The following is a 23,405-nucleotide window of genomic DNA, read 5'->3' as shown; positions in this document are numbered from 1 at the left end:
TTGGTGGCCCCTTGGTTGTGCAGGTGGCTGAAGCACCAGCCATAGCTAGGAGCTGGGAGTGTATGACCAGGTGTGATGACTAAGTGTGGCACACAGGTGTGGCGGTATCAGCACCCATCTCCTAACTGTGGCCGATATGACCCGAAAATGCCGGAGTAAACAATCCGCTTGAGTCGGACGCATCCCGGAAACGGCAGATGAGCCAACCCGTCAGAATGCCTCTTTGCTCCACGGTCGGCGGCCGAAACACGGGTCCGCCACATGCCTCCATATCCAACTCCGAGAGGTCAGGAAATCCGGAGCTACCCTACTTAAGGTGGTATCTCTTCAATCACGAGCGCGATAAAAGCGATAAGATCAAACTGATGTGCACAGCCAATGGAAGCTAAAGCGTTAAAGATCAGGGTTCATGGAGGGGTAACGCAACCGTTCCAAAGTTGAAAGATGGAAATTCTAGCCTGCAAGATCCCACGGGGGGCTAAAGGATTCCACGAATAAGAGTCGACAAGAATCCACGTTGCTGATCTTCCACTCCAGCCTCGAGGCCCGATGTGAGCTTCAAGAACCGATCCGGCGAACTGTCAGCCCCACGTGTCGACATGGTTTGTCGCCAGGGAAAGGATGCGGCGGTGGGGCTGTCACAGCATCAATCTCGACACAATGGAGGGGTAGAAAATTCTAGACATCGCTCATGTTAGGCATAAAGTGCCGCGGCAGCTGCGAGCTCTATCACATCTGATGTTCATGCTCATCCAAACTTTATGTGTTATCGAGATCCTCAGAGGCGCTTTTACCGCGAGTCCAAAAGTCCATAGGGTGGAATGAACCGCATGCAGTTGCCGCTGCTCTTCAGATGCCTCTTGATATATATCGTGAGTTGCAACGTGCTCGCCACGCTTCGGATGGCATTGGAGCACGTCAAAACAAACAGGGCACCGCTGTAGGTCGTGATCACGTCTTCGCCGAGACCTCTTCTGCCGTCGCCATCATGAACAAAGTCGCCCTTTTGACCTCGTCCAAACACGAGCCTGGCGTGACCATCCGCCAACGGTCGGATCTCGTTGCCGCACTCGGGCCTACCTTTGACATCGCGGTCCGCTTCCAAAGAGTAGTGGCCGTGGCGTCGTCGCTGCTTTTCCTCTACGCACACCTTCTTGCCACCTCAACCCTCACATCGGCAGTCATAGCAACCCGACTCTTCGCCGTCCATTCGCTATTTGCCATCAAGAAGACGACGACAGCATTCCGCACGTCCATGAGACATGTATGGGAATCCAGGCGAATCCAGAAGTTGAGGAAGAAGGTCTTCATGGAGTTTGCAACAACAATATTGGGCCCGGGAGGCAACATGCTGATCGTCATGGTCTTCTGGCCGGGATGGCTGTTTATCCTGGGTATCGTCTTGACTCTTCGCACGCTGTCGGGATGAAGGCGCAAGGACACCGCTCGTGGCGTAAATCTTTCTCCCTCAGCGGTCCTTTGATTCAGGCTCGCCAAATGTTGCCGACGATACAGGCTTCACCTCGAAAAGAAGAACGTGTTGCCGCCGGCATCCTTCCGCACCTCCGTGTCATAGTCCTTCTCGGGGTCAAACTCTTGCCACATGCTCGCTGGATAGATGTGCTTATTGCGCTCATACCAGCGCCGATCCACCACTTTCGTCAGGGTAGGGTCGTCTGTGGCACCTTCAAGGGTGTTGATGTCAGGCAGGGCCTTGACTGCAGCCGCCTTGAGAGCAGCTGCGGTGGTCAGGCCGCCAGAGGGGGCAGCTGGGGCTTCGTCTGGTTCCGGTCCGTCTTTCTTGGGCGGCGCGTCGGCTTTGTAGTTGAACAGTTGTTGGCCACCTGGGCCAGCATTCTTGTTGATGATGAAGAAATAGAACTCATAGTGCTATAGAGGATTAGTGAAAGACTCGAAAATATAGAAGCATATTTGACTCACATGTGGAATGATGATGGACCCCCGGACGAGCATCAGGTCGTCCACACCAACTCTCGCCCATTCTCTTCGTGCATTGGCCTTCTCTCCTACGCCTAACTCGGCGCCAACTTTTCGACTCTTGTCCAAGAAAACCCAGATGTAGTCGCCCTTCTTGACACGGACAGTGCCACCAGGTATATTCGATCCATCGTAAAACACAAATGGTATCGCAATTTCCGTCGCCTTGACGGCCTCCTGTATCGCGAGGAACTCCTTGCGCAGCGCCTCTCTCTCGGCCGCCTCGCGTCGCAAGGCTGCTTTCGACATGACCTTGGGCACAAACGCGACGGACGAGTTGGCAACGACTTTGGACTTCTTTATGGTTGTGCTTTTCTCATCCTCGTCTTCATCTGCTTTCATGCCTTTCTTTACTGGCAGCGAACCCTCCTCTTCCTCTTCATCGTCGCCAAAAGATAGTTTGCTGCCGCCGAGCTTCTTCTTCTTCTTTTTGGATTTGGTCGCACCGCTGGCCGAGTCGCTCCCGGGGTCTGGGGTCGCGGAGTTGGATCGGTCTGGTGTGGATGTGCCGGACAGGGCGGCTTCTCGTTCGCGGTCTTGCTGGTCGAGGACCTCGGCGCGTCGCTTGCGAAAGTCGGAGAGCGCGACGAGGCCTACGGTGCTGTCTGAGATGCGCTCAGTTGTTGTCTTGTTGGACGGCGTAAACCGTGAGCTCGCTGGTTCGGGCATTGTGTATCTGTAGAGGGAATTGGCACCGGCGCGGTGGTGTTGGCTTTGCGAAAGACTGGAAAGGCTTCACACCTGGTTGAGCTCTGGCAGAAAGTGACGCCGCGGGAGAAAGCGAAGCTGCCAATGTGTGGCTGAAGCCTCGAGTTAGCGCCACACTTGGAACGGTGTGATGGACCCACATCCCGCAGTGGGTCCCGTTCGCTGGCAAGCCCCCACCTTTATGCCGCCTTCACCTTCCCGTCACCTTCCCTCCGCCTTCGCCCTGCAGTGAGCTGAGTTGTTTCCAGCTCTTCTCCAAGTTCGCTCCCCCGCCACCTCATTAATTTCTCGCTGCTCATATTATCCCCATACCTTGTCCATAGACTTTCCATTCTTTGTTCCTTGCTTTTGTCCTATTGTTCTTTCGTTGCGGTTGTGCTCTGATCTGAGAGACCCGCCTCCACTCCCGCCTGATCCGCTCTGCTCTAGTCGCAGCCCGAAAGACACTATCTCTCACCGCCGCTAAGTAACCCTAGGGTGTCCTGCTTCCCGAGACCATGGACGGCCGGCCGGTTGCAACGGCGCCTGGTCCGTACACTGGACCCGGTTCCTACCCTCCACCACCGTCTGGAGCGCCGCCGGGGGTCTCAGTCGACCCGTACTCTCGGCCGCCTCAGTCTACCACACCAACGGCTCCGTACCCTGGGACAGTCTATGGAGGACCGCCTCCTGGACCGACGAGTATAGCTCCAGTTGAGCACATGTCTGGCCCTGCAGCCTATCCAAATCCTTACCCTCAAAAGGCTAGCATGGTGGAGGGTCCGCGCCCTTCAGCTGCCCTGAACCCTCTTACTACGACGACGCAGGACCTGAAAACGGTCAAGACCGGGACCCAATTTGCTCTTCGGGAGTATTTGTCTCTGCAAAGAAAGAGGGGCCGACTGGATGGTGCCATGTCGTTAGAGTTGGAGGATCAGATCAGGGCCCAAGGTCGTGTCCTGCTAGGTGATCTTAAGGTCTTGCGAAAGGAGGTTGGAACCCTAATCAAAGATGGCGAAAATCACCGCTGGAGAAACTGGCTCATCGGTGGGGCTGTGTAAGATCTCATGACACGGCAGATCGTGGGACCTCGCTGACAACTGCCTATAGAGCAACCTTTATCCCAGCCGTGAAGCGCATCTTCCGCCGCCCTTCTGATAAGACGGAAACCGACGTCCAAGCGTCTAACAGCACCGAGTACGCATTCTGGCGCAGCAAAGCACTGGTAGCCCGCATCAAGGATAGTCTCCTGGGCCGCAACAGCTTCGCCAGCATCGCCTTCTTTGTCTTTGCTGTACTCTACGTCTTCACCAATGAGGTTTCTTTGCAGGTGGCCAAGACCGTATCCAAGCGATTGAAGCGACTAAGTGCCAAGATCGAGAGAGGCGATGTTGAGGTTGTAGACCAGGACATGAAGCTGCTCGAAGGCTGGCGGTGGAGAGTTCTCATGTGGGGTCAGTGATTTACGCAAGGCATGATGCATATGTGAGCATGTATGACGGACATGAGAAAATGACAGCGTTGCATAGCATGGAAGCGTGCAAGTTTCGATTTGTTTTCGGAGCTTTGTACATTTAAAGAATCAAACGCAGACATGTTTGCGGTCATCAGTACTTTACGACACAAGATAGCACTTGCGGTGTATCACCAGCTCGAAACACCAACCAAGCCACCAAGTCTGGTCTCTGAACATTTCGACAAGTTGAACCACCTTCATGTGCTACCTCTATTTCGGTCGGCCACCCCAGGCCCGAGTCGATACATGAAAGGTTTTACTGTGACTAGAAGCAGAGAAAATTCAACAAAGGCTATGACTGAAACTTCTAACTCGTCAACCCTTGCATTTGAGTGACTACGAGAAGACATTCCATAATACACGTAGTAGACGGCGAATTTTAGGAGAAGTGTTGTTCAGGATGAACGCTGGTACTGCTTATAGCGATGACTCGCCAATCACTAGCGCATATTCGTCTATCCAATCTTCCCTCCGACTTGCTCCACTTCTCACGAACTTACCACCAGTAATAATTTCTCTTCACTAATTATGCCAAGCTCACGCGTGCTGAGAGCACCATGTTCTTCCACCTTAGGACTGGTGTCGTGGGACTCAAGTCCTACCTCTTCTCCATCCATGTTCGTCGCATTCCCTTCTCCTTTGCCGGTCTCTGCCCTTGACTGACCCTTGTGTCTTCACCAGGTTCGCGACATCGTCGACGACCTCTGCCCGTGCAAGCAGGGCAAGCACACCGTCGAGCATGTCTTCATCCACTGTCCTGCTTTGTTGGCTGAGCGGACACGGCTCTATCAGCAAGTCGGTCACCATGATTTGAAGAAGTTGCTGACGCGTGATTCCAAGGCTGCTGCCGCGTGGGCTATCCGCTACCTATCCATTGAACAATTTGGCTTGACTGGGCGGCAAACACCCGACAAAATCTTCCAAAAGAGAGATGGAGCGTGATGGGGTGTCTGGTGCCTCTGCCTCGGAGACTGGAACGAGGGAGGCCGGGGGAAGACAGCCTTTGGTGGAACTGCAGGTCATTACTGGTTTGCTTAGTACTCGGGCACTACAATGCATAGTTTGCCCATCCATCATGCGAGAAGCCCTAGTTATGCCTCGATAGTGATAAATACACACATTATCACTTACCCTTTGGGGTCCGGTCCGCCTCATTGGGGGCCATCTTCGCCTTCACGGGCAAGCTGGTCTATTAGGGTCAATATCGAGTGTCTTTATTGCGTACTTTACAAAACTTCATAACTGACTACAGCCGGCCGCAGCCGTCACCGAGTAGGTCAGTTCACCGCCGGGGACCACAGGGATATACTAATGCGGCAAGCAGCTGTCGACACTGACCAATCTCAAGATGCTGTATGCAATCTTATAATTTACTCTCGTCACACGTTATAGAACAGGGAGCTGACAAGTTTATCAGAATGACCCCGCCGCCGCAGCACATTAATCGCCCTCCGAACAGCCGAAAACCACCCCCTACTTTCTGCCTTTTCTAATAGCGCCAGATTTTTCCTTTTAATCCTTCCCAATTTCCTCCCACGTAGCGATTCTAGAGTATTAATAATACTCGGGAGTCGGTCAGGCATTTCGAGGCTGCCATGTTGCATCAGTTGGGCGCCAATAAGGGCAACACGTACGTACATTTTCACTGAGAAGGTTGTCGAATGTTAACTCGTATCTGTTCCGCACCAGCCATGTCGACATGCGTGTTTCGGATCTTCAAGTCGACAGTGTCCAATCCGTATTCCTTGAGACGACCTTGCCACAGTTCGGGGTCCTCCAGTATGATGCTTGTGGGATTGAACTTCTGGGTACGTGTTCTGGTGAAGTGAAAACGGGATTGCATCCTCTAACTATTCTCTTTAGCCATCGAGGAAGTCCCAGGGGTCGACGATAACTGGGCGTCTCGGCATTTCGACAGTATGTGTTTGAGGTGAGAATATAATTGACGCGCTGTATCCTCGTGTTTTGCTGCTTTTAGTCAAGGACCATGGTGCATGACCTCAAGGTCAATCAGCGGGGAATGCATCGCATGCTATGCGAGGCAGTGCACTGTGTTCTGATGCAATGGGTAGGATGATTTGGACACTTGATCGTGAGCTGATCATCTTAGAGTAGGTAGACAATTCGACAGCGACAGCGACAGCGACAGCGACAGCGACAGCGACAGGGCGACAGCGACAGGGCGACAGCGACAGACGGCGAGGGAAGGTGTGTTACACATATACATGAGCGCGTGCCATGGCAAATTGATAACTGATTCATTGCAGCAGCGTTTTTCGATTTCGACAAAGGAAACGAGGTAACGAATGTGTGTGTGTGTGTACGAGTCGAAGTTGAAAGCGTGTAGGTTTGTCGTCAAAGCCATCCAAACTTCCTTTTGAACATGACTTGTGCTGACGGGCTCCGTTATTGGGGGCAGACATCAGTGGTGAGAGTGAGATCACGACCCGACAACGTCATTGACGGCCCGCAGCTAACACCGCCATGGCTTGTAGAGGTCGGCATCATTCTTAACGACGGCGACGAGGGCATCTCCGATGCCACACCATTGTGAGCTGCTGTCACCTGGAGTACGTTAATCCCCACAGACCATGGCGACCAGAAAGATCTATTCTATATAGAGAAAGCTAACATCTTCTGATAAGGGGCGGCAAACTCAGCCAAGTGGGCGGTATGTAAACGTCTGGATGTGAGGAGTCTCAGCAGCCCAGAATGCTAACAGAAAACAAGCAGGCTCACAAGGTGGTGGCGTCGGGCGCCCAATATCGCCGTCAATGATGTAAGTGTCCTGGTAATTCATCTCAATTCACCATCAGTCCCTGAAACGGATGTCTTATACTCATTTATGGAACGTATTGCTAATGCCCACTCGACATCCAGCCGTGGTTGTGAACTTTGCAGGAGGGAAAGTTGAAAAGTTGGAAAATCTAAAAAAAATAGTCTATCGAGATAGTGGGAGTATCCATTGATACTGTGTATTAATACTGTGTACTCGATATCGAGAACCGCCCGAGCAACCAGCAAAGGCAGAATAAAAAAACAAATAAAATTGGGCGATACTCCGTCCTTAAAAAACTTGTTCCGGCCGTCTCTGATGCGTGGTGTGTTATAACTATGGCGCTTTTCTAGGCCTCTCTGACATACGAAATGGTGAGTCTACCTTAGTTTTCCTCTCCATATTGTCCGTACATCTATCTATTCTTGACAGCCACTCTTGCTGTGCCACGTGATCGGTCTAAAAACCCCTTGATCCGCGCTAGTCACAGTTCAGCCACATCACGTATCGGAGAAAGCTGCAGATGCGGACCTTGATCAACCTGCTCACGCAGCCATATATCTAGCCTGCCTGCACACCAAAGATCTCTATCAAGACCGAATTACCTTTAACTTCTTCTCTTGAACTTACCTTGTCATTTCCGCACAGTCATTTCCACACACTCATTCACTCGCACACGCTCGCTCACTCTCACACACAATGGCTCAAATCGCAAGTTCACGCATTTGCGATGCGCAGGGCGGCTTGGTTTTCTTCAAATTTCCGAATGAATTGCGCAACTTGATCTACAAATACTATCTTCAGCTTGACGGAGGATACAAGCTTAATCCGCACGCCAACAAGCTGCGAACCGGCAACGACAAACCTATCTCTCTCGATTTGTTGTACACTTGCAAGTGCGCTGCCTTGGAGATGCGAGGGTTACCCTTTCAGCATAATATTATTACCTTCTCCGCGTTTTGTCCTCAGTCGCAACAATATCGCTTCAATGCTGGCCACTTCAGCAACATGACGCAAATGGTGGAATGCGACCTGCAACGGGTCTTTAGCGAATTTCTTGATTCCAGCTTTCTTCCCGATCAAGTTGTCAAAGAAGTTTCGAACGCTTTCCCGTCCTTCGCCCCCCTTTTGGACGTGGTGAAGGAAGAACAACTGCGACATCTCAACTTTCATCCTCCTTTTGGCCAGACTCCGTCGACGTTTCGCGATTTCGTCCGCTTCACTCTCAATACGATCAAATCCCATCGATGTCTATTTGACAACCGCAAGTATGAGGAGTCAATCAATAGGCGTCGGGCCTGTCTTGCGGGTGGACAATGGAACATGAAGGGAGGTATCCCGATGAGCGAACTCTTCGAGCTCAGGCCCCAGAATTGGACGATTCCCACCCAGAACAATGTCGATGACATGAGCATTCTCTCTGGCGGTCTTGAGACTTGCAGCATAGAATGCGAGGACCTGTACGAGAAGCGCGAGCCGCCCGTCGATCTGACCAGGTTTTGTTACTCGGCAGCTGTCGCCGCTATACACTTTCTTGATTCGATGACTCCATCCTCTCGAGCCGATATTCGTTACATCAAACTTATAGAAGATCGACCGTCACTGTCTTACCCGGAATGCCACGGTTTAGGGTTGATCCGGTTCTGCCAAGAGAACCCGCTGTTACGCATCGAGCGTCGCGTCAGTGTATGGGACTCTATCCTTCAGGGCGATCCCATTAGTATGGAACCTTGGGAAGAGGAATTGCCTCTGAGGGAGAAGAAGACAGACGAGATTTCTTACTCTATAGCCACCTGGATGGTAGAGGCCTTGGCTTTACCTGCAGCTGGTATGCCTCAAGACGCCTTCAAGTTGATGTTTGTCGGAGACTCGGAGGGCGACTGGGAGTGTGAGCAAATATTCAAAAAGGTCGTCTTGCGAGACGCCGCGTGGCAGGAGGCAAGGGAGGAATGTTTCGAACGAGGTATTCTGCCACAGCTGTCTTGGGCAGAGAGAAGAGTTGGCGCATGGGGTTCATCCTACTCTGATCATGAATTCACGGGTTCGAATCCCCTCAGTCGTTGTTTCCTATTCGAAGACTTTCCGCAGGCGGTGCGTAAACTCCTCAACGGAAGCTCGCTTATCTCCTGCAACTTCAATCCAGGTGAAGCGTGGAATCTCGAGAAGATCATTGAAAAACGGCGATCGTGGTCTTTACGCAAGTGGAACCGCAAATGGTCGCGGGGGAAACAGTCGTACAGAAGAGGCCTCGGCCCTCACGACGCCTGAGATTGAGCGCCTTCTTCATAACGTGCGCGGTCAGAACAGCGGTGCCAACGACCCTGGCGTGACTCGAAGAAAAAACCGCGCTGGATTATATGGAGACGATCGACGGGAGGAATGCGCCTTATCAAGATCTGACGGCAAATGTCGACGATTCTCATCGTATAAGAAATAGGAGTCGAGAAGTGGAACTCCAGGATGAATAGGAGTTATTGCAAGACTTGTTTCCGCCGCAAGATGCGAAATGCTCTATTATACACCTAGCTCTGATTAGAGATCAGGCCTCGTTCAATCAAATATACATAGACTTGCGGTTGTTCCTCTAGACATTCTCCCAGAAGATCCTCATCGCTCGTATCAAATTTGGCACCGTGGTCAATGAGTATTCGGACCGTTCCAACGCTCCCGTGAACCAAAGCGATCGACAAAGGTTCCTGCCCCCCATCGTCCAAGGCAGACACGTCACTTCCGTGTTGTAAGAGGGCTCGGATCGTTTCTTTAAACTGTGCTCCGTAGGCTGCAACATGCAAGGGCGTTTGCAACATCCTGTCTAGCCCCTCCACATCCGCACCGAGCCGAACAAGTTCACCTACAATAGTCTTCCCTGCTCCCAAATGGGCGGCGAGATGAAGCGCCGAGTATCCCTTTGGGTAGACATTCCAGCGCTCTTCAACAGCCTCAAGCTCTTCGTAGCTTGATTCCTCATTAAACTCCCAGGCTTCGGCTGCTTGCAAATAGGAATCGATTGAAGCGGCTTTGGAAGAGAATTGTAAGAAAGCCGCAGAGATGCTTTCCACGTCAACATAAGCCATCCATAGGCTCAAGTTTCGTGCGGTAAACGATAGTAGTGCATGTTCTTTGAAGCGGCGTTTGAGCGCTGTAGATGATCCACACGCGCCGGCTGTGAACTCTTGTTTCGACAAATATCGCAGGAATATGCTGGCAATCGTGTCCGTTGGGCAGTGTGACGCACGTCTTTCATCGAGATGCTCTGCTAGAAGAGGAGACTTGATGACCCATACCTGTGTTTGCTCACTGACAAAGACAAAGTCTGAGCACATGCGGGCAAGATCCCCCGTCGTTGCTGGCAAGGCACCTGCAAGCGACTGATCGCTCATACGCAATGCATCCAAGATAGCCTCGCCATTCAGATGGTGTCTAGTCTTCTCGGCCGCGATGAGGAGATAGAGAATCGTCATGATTAGGTCCCCGTGTGCAGACTGAGTGATGCTAGTCACGGCGAGCTCGCAAAACGTGGCGCCCCTCTGCAAAGCATTCGCCCGAGAGAGTTTCTGCGAAACGGCCTCCAAAACCCCGAAACCCGTTGGAGATGCTGATTGGTGAAAGTCTTGACCAGATATGGGCATAAAACTTGATAGCGTTGATCATGAGCGAATGCCAGACAGGTTGTGGTCATGAATATGTGCGCGCACCTACCGGTGGTCGAAAAGCCCAGCCCATCGCGTCAACGTCTGTGCCAGCTCAGATTTGGATAGCGCTCCAGCGTGTACATCGTGGTTGCTTTGAAAAGACTGCTGGAGGTATTGAATCAGATCCTTCTGACTTGCACATACCTCTAGGCTCGCTCCTTGAAACCTTCGAAGGGCCTCCTCAAAGGGCTTTGAGCGGCTCAATAGAACAACATGAACGGACGACTCTTTGTCCGAGAGGCGAAGCTTGGCCACAAAGTCGCAAAACGCGGCCGGATTTGGATCGTCTAGACCGTCTAAGACGATGTAGATCTTTTCAAAGTATGCTTCGAGTTCGGCCCAGATTACCTGGAAGTTGTCTAACCACCACGTGAACACAATTGCTGGTGCGGAGATGAGTCTTTTGAGGGTCTCGGACGACTCGGGGAGTTGGGCTACAATCTGCCTGGTAATGGAAGTGATCGCAGCCCCGAAGTCTACCAATGAGTGATAGACTCCTTTGTTTTCGAATTGTACACAAGCGACGGCGAACCTCATGTTGGAATCGAGCTGGGTGGCTGAAAGGTGTTCGACGAGGAGCGAACTGTGGGAAATGAATCGTCAGGTCCGCCAGAGGCAAGAGTCTGAGCGCCATACCTTATGCAACTCTTTCCGGACGATGCTGGAGTGCAATTAGCGACTGAAAAGCAGCGCATAATGCGCAAATTCATCAATTTGATGGAATCGAGCTGTGCGTACCATCACCACGAACCCAGAGAAACTGCGGTCCCTGAGACTTGGCCCAATGCTGTACTTGTGGGTTTTGTAAAACCCATTCACCAATGGTCCCTACACGTCGACCAGCAGTTTCCTGAAACTTCCTTGAGGAACGATCACCTGGGCTGAGTCTCTCCAGGAGAAGGTGCCTTTGGCGGGTGATATCCATTCTGGGTGGTTCCAGGAAACAATTTCAATACTGTATCGTAACGATGCCAGCTATGGGCACCAGTGTGAGGTTTTATAGTTTAGCTACTTGAAGAACAGAATGAATCAGGCTTGCATGCGGGAATATCAATTACCGGTCATCCATCTGCGCAATACGTGAATATGTACGTGCTCTAAGTAAGGATACTAGATACGCTAAGATGCTGCTGCCTACCCTAAGCTAGGCACATTGGCATGGACTAGCCTGGACGTGGGCCAATTCACAGTTGGGAGATTTCCGCCTGGTTGTTTCCATTCTCCGCGTCACATCGACGTTCATCTGACATAGCCTTCAAGAATTGGCTTCTCATTAATCAACCTCTCTGTTCATTTGTTGTATGGCTGGCGCACATTCCACCGGTTAACCATTTTGTGTACTTTGACTTACACCCATCACAAGAGATAACGGTCAAAGTCGAATGCCGATTCTGCTTGGCCTGCGGCGAGACCAGCCGCCTTGAGCGCGTTCCAATTCACATCGTTGATTCCCACCTCATAGTCCCATCCGTGGTGGGGGTCAGGGTTGGGCAAGATCTGCCAGTAGAACCACGGAATCCCGGCAGCGTCGATACTCGCAGCCCAAGTACGAATGTTGGAGTCTCTGGTTCCTGTACCAATGGGACTGCCGCCGTTGCAGTTGTGGTTCGGGGCATCCGTGTAACAGGCGCCCCATTCTTGCATGATGAGCTTCTTTCCAGCATTCTTGGCTTTGGTGACGTAGGGCTGAAGCTTTGACGTAGCGAAATCGTCAACTCCGTAGGCGTGGATGGCAAGGACGTCCAGGGCGCTGCAGCTGAAGTATGGGTCTAGTAGAGAGTTGTCGACGTAGGCACCGCCTCCGGTAGTGACTAGAATATCGGTACCGCCGTTGAGGCCTTGCTTAATTGCCTGTGCCATCGTGCACTGCCATGACGCTAGGGCTGATGGGTTCCCCTGAAGGCGTCGTCAGTCTAGTCATATCGCCCGTTGGCGGAATGTCGTCTTACCTGTGGATGCATAGCTTCGTTTTGCGCCTCAAAGGCAAAGATGTACTCAGAGCTTTGAGCCCAGGTCTTGCCATTCTTGGGGTTCACATGTCCAAGAACATGCGCAATGCGCGTCTTGAAGTACCCCATCGCTTCATTGTTCGTGTAAAAGTCGCCGGTGCCGTACCACTTGCCGTAAAAGTCAGAATTTGCTTCGAGAGCGTTGTAACTGTGGATGGAAACGAGCAGTTTGATGCCGTAGTCGTGGGCATGAACCATGAAGTTGTCGAGGCGGTTGAGTACGGTGTCGTCCCACGTATCGGGACCGTCACCCTGGAGGCTGTTGAAGTTGTCCAAAGTTGTGCCCTTTTCGCTTCCCGATTGGCCTGCGACAAGAAATGAATCAGTGTGCACGCATCATCTTTGTCGTTAGGCCAAATGTTTCTTACCATCAAGCCATACTCGTAGAACCTTGACACCAGCGCTCTGGAGGCCTTGGAAAAGTGTGGTCTGTTGCTGATCATTTAGGCCAGCAGCATAGTAAAGATTCGAGGCGGAGAATGACTTGGCTGCATAGCAAGTGGCGGATAGAGACAAATGCAACAAAGCCGGTATGACTGTGTAAAGCTTCATTTCGAATCTCGGACCCAGTTGCAAAGGTCTCGCTAAAACTAAGGGTTGAGTGGTTAACTTGAGATAGAAGAAAGTTTTGTAGCTTGAAGCCTTTTAAAGTTCCAGGGCCGTGTGCAATGAGTTCGCCAAGAAGCAGGGAGTGGATGCGGTTGATAGGAGTTCGCGCCTGGTTCATCATTTGTTCGAGCTACTACCTCGGCTTCATTGTCTACTAAGTCCGGAGTCAAGTCAGCTCGCGTGACACGGGCGTATATCGGGAGTATCAAGGCCCGCTTGTCTTTGACGTCTGGATACACCATGTCTTGTTCAATAAGGGGCTCACTGCAGGCTTCTACTAAGGGGGTAGGATCTGCGCAGTGCCAGCTGGATAGGCAACCATGTAAACACCTTCCCAACTCTTCCTGCGGTAATGTATACTTCCGAACATGGTGCGCTAGCCACAACTTCTAGGTTTTGTAGGAAGTTATATTGAGTTACATGCCGTGCGGGACGTATCTACAGCTGGTTCGTCGCATATCCTACCGAGGGTTTGCAACTCGCATGGGGATGTCTATTCGATGCAACCATCTATTCTCATTACGTCTTTCATCGCTTGGCACCACTTCTTCGGTAAGTCGGGTTTTTTTGTACAGCCGAAGCGCTTGAAGCTTGGCGTATCAGAGCAATCTTCGATGACCTCGACGTCTCTATTTTTGAGCAAGGGCTCGGTAGGTAGTAGGGTTGGCTGTGAGAAATACCTCATCTCTCCATCACTTCACCTATGTCAACTGCTTCGAAACTAGTAGGCCGTAGAATCACCCATCCCTCTGTCTCCAGATGGCATTCATTCCTAGATCGACTGTTGCCGCAGAGACCGTGGGTTTGGTGATCACTAGGGGTGCCTCGCCACAGAAATAGCCACATCTGAAGCTGTGTAACGAGTACTTTATCAGGGAGGGAATGAAGCAAAAGAATTCCGACAAATTTCACGATGCAAATAAACGATGAGTTCAATGTAGGTCAGTGATTTAATTGCTTTGAAAGAAGAACATGCAGTGGTTTAGCCTGAAACATGCATTCGTCTTGCTAATCTTCAGTCCGCAGCTGAGTTCTTTCCGCCAGTCTACCGTGAGCATCCCCATTGTATTGGTGTGTCTTTCAACTCTGAACATACTGAACAAGGTACGTCCTACTCAGGTAGTTTGAAGTCTGCGGTACCTCCAGGTCATTTTCCAAACTGAGGAAGGCGGCAAAGTTGAGTTTCTGACGAAGGGCCATCTGTAAAACCTCACCCTAAACCGTTCTGCTGTAACTTCGACCACCCAATTTAACATAGATCAAATCCGCACTGTGGTGGACGGAAACGATGTATAGTTTCATACTCTGCTTATGTACCACCGCCTCATGAGGTTGAACGCACTGATATTGGTACCCTGCGGCATCCTTGACCGCTATGTGTGCATCCGTCACACAGCTGATTATCACCGAATCGACAGTAATTCGGCTGCATACAGGTCCTCACCGCCAGAAAGAACTCGGCACATACAGGCTATAGGTCAGAGCAGCAAACACCGGACCCCGCCCTTGCTTGCTGTATCGGTTGTGCGTGTGTAGCGAAGAGCGATGAGGCTAAAACATTGAGACCGATGAAGATTTCTCCAATATAACCCAAATCTATATCCCTTCTGTCGTAGCGTTCCTAACTATTGATGGGATTACTCGAATCTCACACACCCAGTTGTGCTCCTGATTCGAAATGTTTCGCCCGTGGCCTACTCAGCCCCAACCAGACTTCAACTGGTTTCGATTCAATAACGCAACTGGCACCAGACCTGGCGTCAACTTCAACAACTTCGGGCCCAACCCGCGCGGCCCTTCCACTCCAGCCTTTGCGAATCCAGGACCCCGCCTCTTCGACTTTTCGCAACTCTTCAACATCACTAACAACAACTTCGGCCCCACGCCCCTGCATCCCAACCAGCCAGGCCGGATCCGCAACCGAGTCACAGTCCTCCTCCCTGATGGCACGCGGGTTCTGCTCGAGCGCGATCTACTCCACGAACACCTCCCCCGAACCCGAAACTTCATGCAGCAGGGCCTCTTCCCCGTCCCTGAGTTCCTCCGAGGCTACGAAGACGGCTTCATGGGAACCCTGATGGATCCCCAAAACTTTGACCAGGCCTTCGCCCGCGGCGCGACGTTCATCTTCAGACACCTCGAGGCGCTAAGCCAGGCATACGCGCCGCCGTACGGGGCCATGGGTGCGGGTATGGGCGTGGGCACTGGCAGTCGCGGCGGCGCCGCCTTTGACTTGTTCGCCCGGCCGCGCTACCTCCTCGCAAATGCCCGCGATCGATTCGTGACGGTACGGGAGATATTCTGGCACATCTTCATTCTCTGTTGCGTGCTGGACCAGGACCGGGCCTTTGGCTGCTCCGATTTGCTGGCAAGACCGATTGCAGAGTTCCTCCTCGACTTTTTGCCGAGCGTGGAGGCATTTCTGCCTCCCACGGCGATGCAGATTCTGTTTGTGGGATATGCTCGCATCTTTCGCGAATCGATATTTGAAATGGAGTTGTTAAGGCAGCTGTGGGAGTCGATGGATGTCATTGGCCAGACACACATTAGGGGAATGATGGGACCGCAGTTGGCGGCGAATGGGATGGGAAATAATGTGCACAGAGTTTGGACTGCTCTCAGACATCTTGGTCTGGTCTGACCTTCTTTTCCGATGTTCTTTCCTTGCCAGATATCTTGTTCTTTTTCGCTCTTCTGATGGTATCCTGACCAACTCAGGTGTATGAGTATCTCTTCCCGATTCATTTGCTTTCTGAACTTTGATCAGCCCAAAAAGCTGCTTTTCCTCCTGTTCTTAATAGCGATCTCACAAACTACCCCTGCTAAGCAGTCTCGGTGCCCGTACCCAAGCTACCCCCCATGTAGTTGTCCAAGAACGTGAAATCCAAATTATTCAGTGCCCAACTTTCCTCACATGGGTACTGTACCAGATTCTGCAGTTCCATATCTCCAGGAAGCGGAACGACGGCGTCTTGACTTCCGGTTGAGCATGGGCGCTCATCTTGGGGACGACGATGGTACAGAGGTTGCGAATTCGATCCGGTCGGTATCAACGTCCCATTAGACAACCGTTCAATCCTGATGACCCAAAAGTGCGGTAGACAGATGTTGAGGACAGTGTCTTGATCCGTCAGCTTCACTCGGTACCCAAGATCGTCATCCAGGAATGTTTCTGGCGAAAATGCGACCTTGTATCTCACTCCCAATGTTATGTCGTTTTGGATGCGCAAGAGGTGTTTGAGAAGTGTAGCGACTCTCGTAGCGATCTCATCGTTATACTGATCCACAAGTTTCTGCATGACGACCAGAGCCTGCTCCACCATGCCCCGATCGCTGAGGCGTTGATGTGCAGAGAAGTAGGTATTCCTTCCGTCCGTTGTATCTTGAGGGGCGTTGCAAATGTGCGCTAGACACAATGAGGTACACGATAGAAATGCTATGAGGTCAACACCTCGGCAATAGAATCGCGCCGGTCTAGTCGCGCGAAAGGACAAGAATCTAGAAAGGATCTCCCGGCTTGCCGTCACGGCTGTCGCTCTGTCGTGCTCTGATATTGGGTGTAAGATGTTGGGGAAATGGAGCTGGAGAAGGAGATGATAGTACATAAAGTGGTCGTTGAACCGTAACGTTTCCCGAATCTTCTCCAGATGGCCCTTCTCCGAGGCGAGGGTCGGAGCGACCCACCACTGTGCTGGCATTACGGTTGAGGCTTCTTGCAGTAACTTGTCAATATTTTGGGCCTTTTCGTAGTCAAATACCTCCGAAGGATCCCGTTGCAGTAAGCGTCCGCAAGCGACAGTGCAGAGGCGAAGAAACCGATCTAATGGAAGACATCCTTCCAATGTATCTGGGCGAGCGTAGACGTCCTCGAGTGCGCTCTGCGGCAAGCCCAACATGAGGGAAAGGTAGCGATCGAACTGTACGAGACGGAACCAGAGATCATTCGGTTCAATGATCGAGCCGACGAGGGAGCGCGGCTTGATGCCCCGACTGAGGCCGAGCATCTGCGCAATTGCGACTCCCCGGCGTGCGGCGAGCCATGAAACACGCAGATTGCCAGCGTAGTTCTCATAGAGGCCCTCCAGCATGATGCATTCAATGCCTTCCAGAGAATTGACTAGATCATCCTTGCATGTGACCAAGTCGTGGGCCGTCTTTACCGCTCGTGACATCATGTTGTACCAGCTGGTGCTGAGCTTCTCTAGGTGATGGGACGCGGAATATGGCATACCCTGGAGAAACGAGGCTAAGATCAATAGACTCCTCGCGATGAGCACCGGATGTGACCCAGTGGGCGGTAGTTGTAGTAAAGCCGCGGAGAGCGGAAGGGTGGATGGGTTGGGGCTTATCCTAGTGCATATGACAGCTCGAATAATTTGCGAAGTTTCCACCGGAATCGCCAAGATGATGGCCATGTCTTCCGGACTTGGCCATGCAGCGAGAAGCTGCGTGGAGATGATTTCGTCTGCTTGTGTGGACGATGCAGCGAGAGTTGGATGGGCTAGTCGCTCCGCTACGGAGCGCGCAGGCGAGACGCTCCTTTGAGTATGTGTTTCCTAAACGATCAGCTTTAGTGTCATGCAATGTGCAAATACAACCACGTACCACCGTTTTTTCAGCTCGAGCATCTTGATTTCGAGATTCTGAGCAATGTGGTTGGGAGGTTGCGGTTGAGAGAACGGTGGGGGAAGCGGATCGCCTAGGCGTGATCCTTTCATCCCAGATCCGGCTATGAGATCCAGCTGGAGAGACCGGTCGATCTTGAATGCGGTGCTCGATCTCGGTCCCTGATTTTATCAACTGCCTCACCAGCGCCTCAACTTGGCCAAGTCTGTCTACGATGTGCTTGTTGCTGCCAGGAGGTGGAGGCAGATCAGCGACATCTTGACTGACACAATCACTTCCGCGACGCTTACAGCCATCACAGATATCCTGCGTGGAGGGCGAGAATGTACAGCGGGCTTTGCGTCGCTTGCATTCCCAACAGCTTTGCGTCCCCTTGCGCAGCTTTCGCCGTTTCGGCGCCGGAGCGGAGTCGGCAACTGGAGGCTCCTCGGTCGGGATTCTTTCAGTTGCGGCCATCATGATGCTTGATTCGACACACTCAGCATATAGCCTGAGGTCATTGTTGTCAAGTGTGACTCGTAAGAAAGTCCAACAGGCGTATCTTTGTTCGACCGCCGGTTTGGCGGCGGAGTGTAGCGGCGATCAGCTGACAAAGGAGAGAACGTTGTCCATTAGTAATCCCCCGCCATGCTCCGCCGCCGCACCGGTGAATCGGGCGGAGGGTGGGGCTAATAGACTACCGAAGGCTGGAGCTACGATTTGGTACCTAGCGGTCTTACACATCCTAGTCCTCACAAGTGTTGAGGCCGGACGGGAAGACCGCATGAGCGGCGGAGCCTAGAAAGACATTTGGGATGGAGATATGAATCGTCTGCAACGATATGTAATGAGTGATGTACATATATATATTCCGTGCCGTTCGCCCTGTGATGCTGCCTCCAATCTACCTTCAATCTTGCAAAGACCCAATAAGCGTAGGATCGACCATCCAAAGAAGGACAACAATCTAGAGTCAAAAGTTGAGAAAACCAACCCCCACGAGTAGACCAACGCTTGAAAATGGTCCGAATCGCGATTGCTGGCGGCTCTGGCAGTAGGTTCCGACAACTTTTCAGTTTTTCTAGGCGCCGACTAATGAAGACCTTGGTTAGATGTTGGACGAGAGATCCTAGATGCTCTGGTAGCTAGAGGCAAGCACGAAATCTTGATTTTATCTAGAAAAGTTGCTTCAATCCTGTCCCCCACGCCATATTTTATCAACAATTAGCTGACTTTTGCAGGATGTCCCTGTCACCGATTTTGGCCCTCAAGACAAACTACAACGATGTTGCCCACTTGTCTCAAGTGCTTGAAGGAGTTCACACTGTTCTCTCTTTTGTCGCCGGACCCGTCGATCCAACAAACGTCGCACAGAGAGATACGCAAAAGAATTTGATCGATGCATCCATCAAAGCTGGCGTTAGACGATTTGCTCCAAGCGAGTGGGGTTCGTGAGTCTTCTACATCATGTCTCATGCATCTACTTCGTGTCTGATTGATCTAGTTCCAAACTGGAGTACATGTTCTGGTACGGCTTCAAGGAAGAGACTCGAAAGTACCTCGCAACCATCAACAAAGACAAGAAGGTATTCGCGTTCTCAAGTTAACTACCCCAACCCTGACCCGGTACACGTGACTCATCGAAGTTGGAGACGCTAGGTCCTCGAATACTGTCTGTTCCAACCGGGATTGTTCACCAACTATATGACATATCCGTTCAGCTCCTCCAAGCATGTCCAGCTCTTCGAGACACCCTTTAACTTCTATCAACGTCGCGCTCTTATCGTTAATGGAGGTGAAAACGCCATTATTACCTTCACGACAGCGCAGGATCTTGCTAGAGTTGTCGCTTTAGCTGTGGAGTATGAAGGCGAATGGCCTGTCATTGGCGGCGTCCAAGGCGCGCAGGTATCAGTCGCGCAGCTCATTGCGCTAGGCGAGAAGATACGTGGTAGGTGACTGAACCGTTACCCACGATCCATCTTTCTTTCAGACATTTTGTTTTTTCTGTGGACAAGTCACTGATATGCCAACAAAGGCGAGCCTTTCGACGTGACCAAGCTCAAGTCCGACGACCTCAAAGCAGGGGTAGTCAAGGCCCCTTGGTTCCCCAAGGTTGAGCACCCATCGATACCCCCCGAAACTTTAGATGCAATCGCTCCTAGCCTGCTTTCTGGCATGCTGCGGGGTATTGTGGCTGGTAACCTGGAGTGCTCTGACGAGTGGAACCGGCTCTTGCCTGAGTACGAGTTCACTCAACCGGAAGACTTTCTGGCCACCGCGTGGGCGGAGATTGATGCGGGAGCCACCACCGTGTTCATGTCCTACTAGTGCATTTGAGATTTTCAGAGAGCCATGATCTTTAGCCAGCACTACATGTACTCGCGATCTTCTGAGCATAAGGTACAGCAATCGGGTCTTTGCGGCTAGCCCTTCAAGGCCCTAGAAGTCACCAAAGACTATGGTATGGCGGATTGAAAGGTCAAAATCCGCCCTGGATAGCACATGAAATGCAAATAAACTTGAGGGTCACGTTGAGGGCATAACTATGAGACAAAGGGCTCATAGAGAACTACATGGAAAAGCACAGGTGAAAAAGAATTAGATTATCTCATTACTAAAGTACCGGATGGACCTAAGAAACCGGTTCGCTACATTTGACTGCGCCACTCGAGATGCGGTAGTATACATAGACCATCGAGGCAGAACCTGTCGTAGTGTATATAGGAAGGTTTCGACCTTGAGTCCCCAAATTTTTGGCGTGTTCCATTTTCAAAGCCTCAAGGCAGGAGCACAGTCGGGGCAGCTATTCCTGGAAATCCCGTGGCGGCAGGTCTTTGACCTTATTGGTATGCACATTCTGGATAGTGTTGGGATGTAAATGTGGCTGGCCTTTGGCGTTTTAAGAAGCTCGATCAGGTTGCTTTAGTACGGCTAAAGTGTTGGGAAGATGAGAGCTTCTTGAGAGATACTTGTTAAGTGTGATAATGAGGAGACGTACCACCATGTTTCCTCCTTGATAGATAGGGTGTATTTATATGTGTTCCTAACGCTCATAGTGTTGAAGTGAATGTGATAAATGCAATACCGCCGCGGTTCACCGACCAGCTGATGTTCGCCGCCAGCTAAGGTACCCATACTGGATATGGCAATCAATTGAGATTGTGATTCACACTCACGAGCCATTCTATCTGCCCTTATGAGGAAAGAGTTTTGTTCCCATTTAAATTCCCATTTATAGGTGAGTCGGAGCTGAAGGCATCTGCACGACATAGGCACTAGGCAAAGAAGGAGCTATTCACGGCGATGGTGTAGCCATCGATCACAATTAAGGGCAAGGCTTTTGCCACAGTCTTTAGCAGCCCGAAAGCTTCAACGGAATCTTGGTTGTACAGACGCTGACTCACGACCTTATCTATAATATATAGATGTTGTTTTGGAAGAGAAAACAACCTGTCGCTCGCAAATTTTGGTTCGGGTAGTGATGAGACTGATCAATCACAAGGCCACGCGAGTCTTGAGAAAACCACCGAAGCTGTCAAAGAGTGCCTGATCATGCCCCTCCCTCCACCGGCACCATAGGATGGTTCTCTCTCGTCCAACATCCAGCGCAATCTCGAAACCAAACTTGCATACCTCAGAGTTCAACAACCCCTCGACGGCAGCCTTGCCCTCTCGTTCCTCCCGCATCTTCTTCCGTCTCCAGGCGCGACTCCACACGTTCTCTCGCGCCCTGCCGATACCGAGAAGATTCTGACGGTCCCATTCCCAGGAGACCAGTTCCAATGAAGACATGAGCTCTTGGATCTTATCTTGCAGCTTCCCTATCTCTGTGCCAAGCGGGAATGCAGTGACTTCAGATTCCACACTCGGAGGGAGCAGCTTCTTCCAAATTGCAGCCTTCATCCCCCTCGCGGTCTCCTCTGACGGCCTCATCGTACCGAAGCTCCACGCGACGGCCCACCGTCTTGTTTTGTTACCTTGAACAAATTCCGTCACTGCGTAGTTATCGATGCTCTTCTCTTTCAAAATTGCGATAAACTCCTCGAGGCTCGATTGTTTCCCAAACATGGACGTGTACCATTGGACCCTCTCGCGCAGGATGAGTGATTCCTCAAGGATCTTGGACACGAACTTGACTTCGCCGCCGTCTGTCACCATCTCCACTGGGGCGCCGGTGCATGCCGTCAGAGGAGGGCGCGACTTTTGCTTCGCCGAGTTGAGGAGGTCGTCTTCGGATGTGTAGAATGGGGGATTCGTCATGACGAAGGTGAGCGACTCTGTGCCCAAAGCGGCCAAAGGGATCATGGGATCTTGAGGTGCACGAGCAATGATGGAGATGCGACTTTGAAGGTTATTCAACTCTACGTTCTTTTCGGCGAATTTCAGACTCTTTGAGTCAATGTCTGCTGCTAATCAGTATCTCAACAAAAACATCCGAGAAACAGTAATATACCCGTTGCGAAGAAGGACCATTTCCGCTGGGTACATCCCAGAAGCGGGTAGATACAGCTTGCTCCGGTGCCGATATCGAGCCCGAGGATTTTCTGATCCGGATCACTGTAGGTAGTGCTATCTAGTAGGGTCTTGAGCCAAAGAAGGTAATTGTGGCGGTTTGGTACCTTTTGCTGTCAGCAGTGTGATGAAGAGATGTCCCAGACGTTTGGAGGAGTGAACCCACTGGCGGACACAAACGATCGTCGGGTAGCTCAATATCCAGCCCAAAGTCAGCTTTCAGTAGCGTCTTTGTGAGCTGCATTACGGCAGATGGATCATTGAAATCAAGATTTCCACGTTTGAGCCTGAGTAACAGTCGGTCAGCTGAGGTAAAGAAGAGTCTCGTGATGTTGTTACGCACAGAGTGCCAAATTTTGGGTCTTGGCGGCCTAGCTTCCCAAAGTCAGGTTCCGTCGAGTAGAGGTTACGGAAGTAGACGTCTGCATGAGGACCGGGCTCCGGTAGTCGACCCGCGAGTCCGCGATCAGCTCTTCGAATCAAATTTTGCAAGCTGAAATCGTTGGCTGCGGAGGGAGTGGTCTCCGAGCTTCTTCGTCTTTTGCCTGTCATGGCTCTCTGGGGTGGTTGGTGTCTTTACTCGATCCACCGTCACCAAGCGAATTTTGGATCGAGACCGGTAGCAAACGACAACACACAAGATGTTCGAGAGAGTATCAAAAACTCTTGTAAAAGTGATCAACGAGAGGGTCAATATTAAATTCGGCTCAGCTGATGGTATCACAGTTGCTTTGGCTTCGACATTCGCGACATGTTAAGTCAACATACCCACTTCCTGGCACCCCCCTGTTTCTGGCACCACAAAAACGATGGGATCACAACCCAACCTCCTCATTACTATTAACTATTGATCCTCAACCACACCCACTACAATACAGCTGCCAGCCTCACTAGGGCATTCAGAGTCGCTGGATTCAGCCGTGATAACCTCCTTTTCACCCGCTTCGATTTGAGCCCGATGGATATCCCTGATGTTCGCGAACTTCGTATTGGGATCG

General features: G+C 51.4%; 12 protein-coding genes across 12 annotated transcripts; 7 read left to right on the top strand and 5 right to left on the bottom strand.

The window, feature by feature from the left end:
* Window positions 1-821: 821 nt before the first annotated feature.
* CTAM01_14171 (uncharacterized protein) lies at window positions 822-1,429 on the top strand (the record flags this gene model as incomplete). The annotated part of the gene is made up of 2 exons (XM_060530172.1): window positions 822-872; window positions 932-1,429. The coding sequence occupies 2 exons, from the start codon at window positions 822-824 to the stop codon at window positions 1,427-1,429; spliced, it is 549 nt and encodes a 182-aa protein (XP_060375229.1).
* Window positions 1,430-1,518: 89 nt separating this feature from the next.
* CTAM01_14170 (uncharacterized protein) lies at window positions 1,519-2,667 on the bottom strand (the record flags this gene model as incomplete). Its single annotated transcript, XM_060530171.1, has 2 exons — window positions 1,519-1,890; window positions 1,942-2,667. The coding sequence occupies 2 exons, from the start codon at window positions 2,665-2,667 to the stop codon at window positions 1,519-1,521; spliced, it is 1,098 nt and encodes a 365-aa protein (XP_060375228.1).
* Window positions 2,668-3,203: 536 nt separating this feature from the next.
* Window positions 3,204-4,147, top strand: CTAM01_14169 (uncharacterized protein; the record flags this gene model as incomplete). The annotated part of the gene is made up of 2 exons (XM_060530170.1): window positions 3,204-3,742; window positions 3,796-4,147. 2 exons carry the CDS (start codon window positions 3,204-3,206, stop codon window positions 4,145-4,147), a joined length of 891 nt encoding a protein of 296 aa, XP_060375227.1.
* Window positions 4,148-4,758: 611 nt separating this feature from the next.
* On the top strand, window positions 4,759-5,143 carry CTAM01_14168 (uncharacterized protein; the record flags this gene model as incomplete). The annotated part of the gene is made up of 2 exons (XM_060530169.1): window positions 4,759-4,818; window positions 4,883-5,143. The coding sequence occupies 2 exons, from the start codon at window positions 4,759-4,761 to the stop codon at window positions 5,141-5,143; spliced, it is 321 nt and encodes a 106-aa protein (XP_060375226.1).
* A 757-nt stretch (window positions 5,144-5,900) lies between these two features.
* Window positions 5,901-6,984, top strand: CTAM01_14167 (uncharacterized protein; the record flags this gene model as incomplete). The annotated part of the gene is made up of 6 exons (XM_060530168.1): window positions 5,901-6,009; window positions 6,065-6,118; window positions 6,317-6,409; window positions 6,697-6,751; window positions 6,847-6,872; window positions 6,935-6,984. The coding sequence occupies 6 exons, from the start codon at window positions 5,901-5,903 to the stop codon at window positions 6,982-6,984; spliced, it is 387 nt and encodes a 128-aa protein (XP_060375225.1).
* A 692-nt stretch (window positions 6,985-7,676) lies between these two features.
* Window positions 7,677-9,245, top strand: CTAM01_14166 (uncharacterized protein; the record flags this gene model as incomplete). The annotated part of the gene is made up of 1 exon (XM_060530167.1): window positions 7,677-9,245. The coding sequence occupies one exon, from the start codon at window positions 7,677-7,679 to the stop codon at window positions 9,243-9,245; it is 1,569 nt and encodes a 522-aa protein (XP_060375224.1).
* A 254-nt stretch (window positions 9,246-9,499) lies between these two features.
* CTAM01_14165 (uncharacterized protein) lies at window positions 9,500-11,206 on the bottom strand (the record flags this gene model as incomplete). The annotated part of the gene is made up of 2 exons (XM_060530166.1): window positions 9,500-10,610; window positions 10,677-11,206. The coding sequence occupies 2 exons, from the start codon at window positions 11,204-11,206 to the stop codon at window positions 9,500-9,502; spliced, it is 1,641 nt and encodes a 546-aa protein (XP_060375223.1).
* An 819-nt stretch (window positions 11,207-12,025) lies between these two features.
* Window positions 12,026-13,230, bottom strand: CTAM01_14164 (uncharacterized protein; the record flags this gene model as incomplete). The annotated part of the gene is made up of 3 exons (XM_060530165.1): window positions 12,026-12,565; window positions 12,619-12,983; window positions 13,047-13,230. 3 exons carry the CDS (start codon window positions 13,228-13,230, stop codon window positions 12,026-12,028), a joined length of 1,089 nt encoding a protein of 362 aa, XP_060375222.1.
* A 1,735-nt stretch (window positions 13,231-14,965) lies between these two features.
* On the top strand, window positions 14,966-15,928 carry CTAM01_14163 (uncharacterized protein; the record flags this gene model as incomplete). Its single annotated transcript, XM_060530164.1, has 1 exon — window positions 14,966-15,928. The coding sequence occupies one exon, from the start codon at window positions 14,966-14,968 to the stop codon at window positions 15,926-15,928; it is 963 nt and encodes a 320-aa protein (XP_060375221.1).
* A 181-nt stretch (window positions 15,929-16,109) lies between these two features.
* CTAM01_14162 (uncharacterized protein) lies at window positions 16,110-18,372 on the bottom strand (the record flags this gene model as incomplete). The annotated part of the gene is made up of 3 exons (XM_060530163.1): window positions 16,110-17,826; window positions 17,893-17,930; window positions 18,097-18,372. The coding sequence occupies 3 exons, from the start codon at window positions 18,370-18,372 to the stop codon at window positions 16,110-16,112; spliced, it is 2,031 nt and encodes a 676-aa protein (XP_060375220.1).
* Window positions 18,373-18,540: 168 nt separating this feature from the next.
* CTAM01_14161 (NmrA-like family protein) lies at window positions 18,541-20,223 on the top strand (the record flags this gene model as incomplete). The annotated part of the gene is made up of 5 exons (XM_060530162.1): window positions 18,541-18,575; window positions 19,134-19,343; window positions 19,397-19,478; window positions 19,552-19,843; window positions 19,931-20,223. The coding sequence occupies 5 exons, from the start codon at window positions 18,541-18,543 to the stop codon at window positions 20,221-20,223; spliced, it is 912 nt and encodes a 303-aa protein (XP_060375219.1).
* Window positions 20,224-21,390: 1,167 nt separating this feature from the next.
* CTAM01_14160 (uncharacterized protein) lies at window positions 21,391-22,959 on the bottom strand (the record flags this gene model as incomplete). The annotated part of the gene is made up of 4 exons (XM_060530161.1): window positions 21,391-22,298; window positions 22,349-22,514; window positions 22,574-22,694; window positions 22,751-22,959. 4 exons carry the CDS (start codon window positions 22,957-22,959, stop codon window positions 21,391-21,393), a joined length of 1,404 nt encoding a protein of 467 aa, XP_060375218.1.
* Between the last annotated feature and the right edge of the window lie 446 nt (window positions 22,960-23,405).

Source organism: Colletotrichum tamarilloi (assembly GCF_030869305.1).
Source record: "Colletotrichum tamarilloi strain Tom-12 chromosome Unknown Scaffold_115.1, whole genome shotgun sequence".
NCBI lineage: Eukaryota > Fungi > Ascomycota > Sordariomycetes > Glomerellales > Glomerellaceae > Colletotrichum > Colletotrichum tamarilloi.
The sequence above is the reverse complement of the archived record's forward strand: the minus strand, read 5'-3'. Positions and strand labels throughout refer to the sequence as shown.